General features: G+C 48.4%; 1 protein-coding gene across 1 annotated transcript; it reads left to right on the top strand.

Annotated features, from left to right (window-relative positions):
• Positions 1 to 18: 18 nt before the first annotated feature.
• LOC107578572 (histone H2A-like) lies at positions 19 to 455 on the top strand. The gene has a single exon (XM_016264519.1). The coding sequence runs from the start codon at positions 20 to 22 to the stop codon at positions 404 to 406; it is 387 nt and encodes a 128-aa protein (XP_016120005.1). The 5' UTR covers position 19; the 3' UTR covers positions 407 to 455.
• The last annotated feature ends 368 nt before the right edge of the window (positions 456 to 823 follow it).

The following is an 823-nucleotide window of genomic DNA, read 5'->3' as shown; positions in this document are numbered from 1 at the left end:
GGAATTTTTTAAACCGAGAATGAGTGGAAGAGGCAAAACCGGCGGCAAGGCGAGAGCGAAGGCCAAGAGTCGCTCCTCCAGAGCAGGGCTGCAGTTCCCCGTCGGTCGTGTTCACAGACATCTCCGCAAAGGTAACTACGCTCAGCGCGTCGGTGCCGGAGCTCCCGTCTATCTGGCGGCTGTGCTCGAGTACCTGACCGCTGAGATCCTGGAGCTGGCTGGAAACGCCGCCAGAGACAACAAGAAGACCCGCATCATCCCCCGTCACCTGCAGCTGGCGGTGCGCAATGATGAGGAGCTGAACAAACTCCTGGGCCGAGTGACCATCGCTCAGGGCGGCGTGCTGCCCAACATCCAGGCCGTGCTGCTGCCCAAGAAGAGCGAGAAGCCCGCCAAAGCCAAGTAGACGCGTTCTAGTCTGTTTCTGGAACACAAAGGCTCTTTTAAGAGCCACCCATTTTATCTCAAAGAGCAATTTTCTTTTAGCTTAAATTTCATCACTAGCGTACATAACGACAAGGGCGTTTAATAAATATATAATTAAAAATGAAATGTCCATAAAGAATAAATGGACATTAGCAAACGCAGTAACAGCCAGGAGGCGAGCTGTGGTGGAGTTTATGAATGAGTGATCTCATCACATTAACAATATGTTCTTTGGATGGTGTCTTCAGTGTATTTGTGATTTTATACAGATGGTAAAGTAATTTTGATGATATCGGATTAATGAATAGTTCAGAGCTATGGAATAAAACAACGCGAGTATGAAGCCGAAATCGGTGTGCTAGCGTGAAGTGTATTTGTGGTGATGCTTGAAGTACTA

This window comes from Sinocyclocheilus grahami, unplaced genomic scaffold, assembly GCF_001515645.1.
Source record: "Sinocyclocheilus grahami isolate Dianchi unplaced genomic scaffold, SAMN03320097.WGS_v1.1 scaffold10957.1, whole genome shotgun sequence".
Taxonomy (NCBI): domain Eukaryota; kingdom Metazoa; phylum Chordata; class Actinopteri; order Cypriniformes; family Cyprinidae; genus Sinocyclocheilus; species Sinocyclocheilus grahami.
Note: the sequence above shows the minus strand (reverse complement) of the source record. Positions and strands in the feature narration are given on the sequence as shown.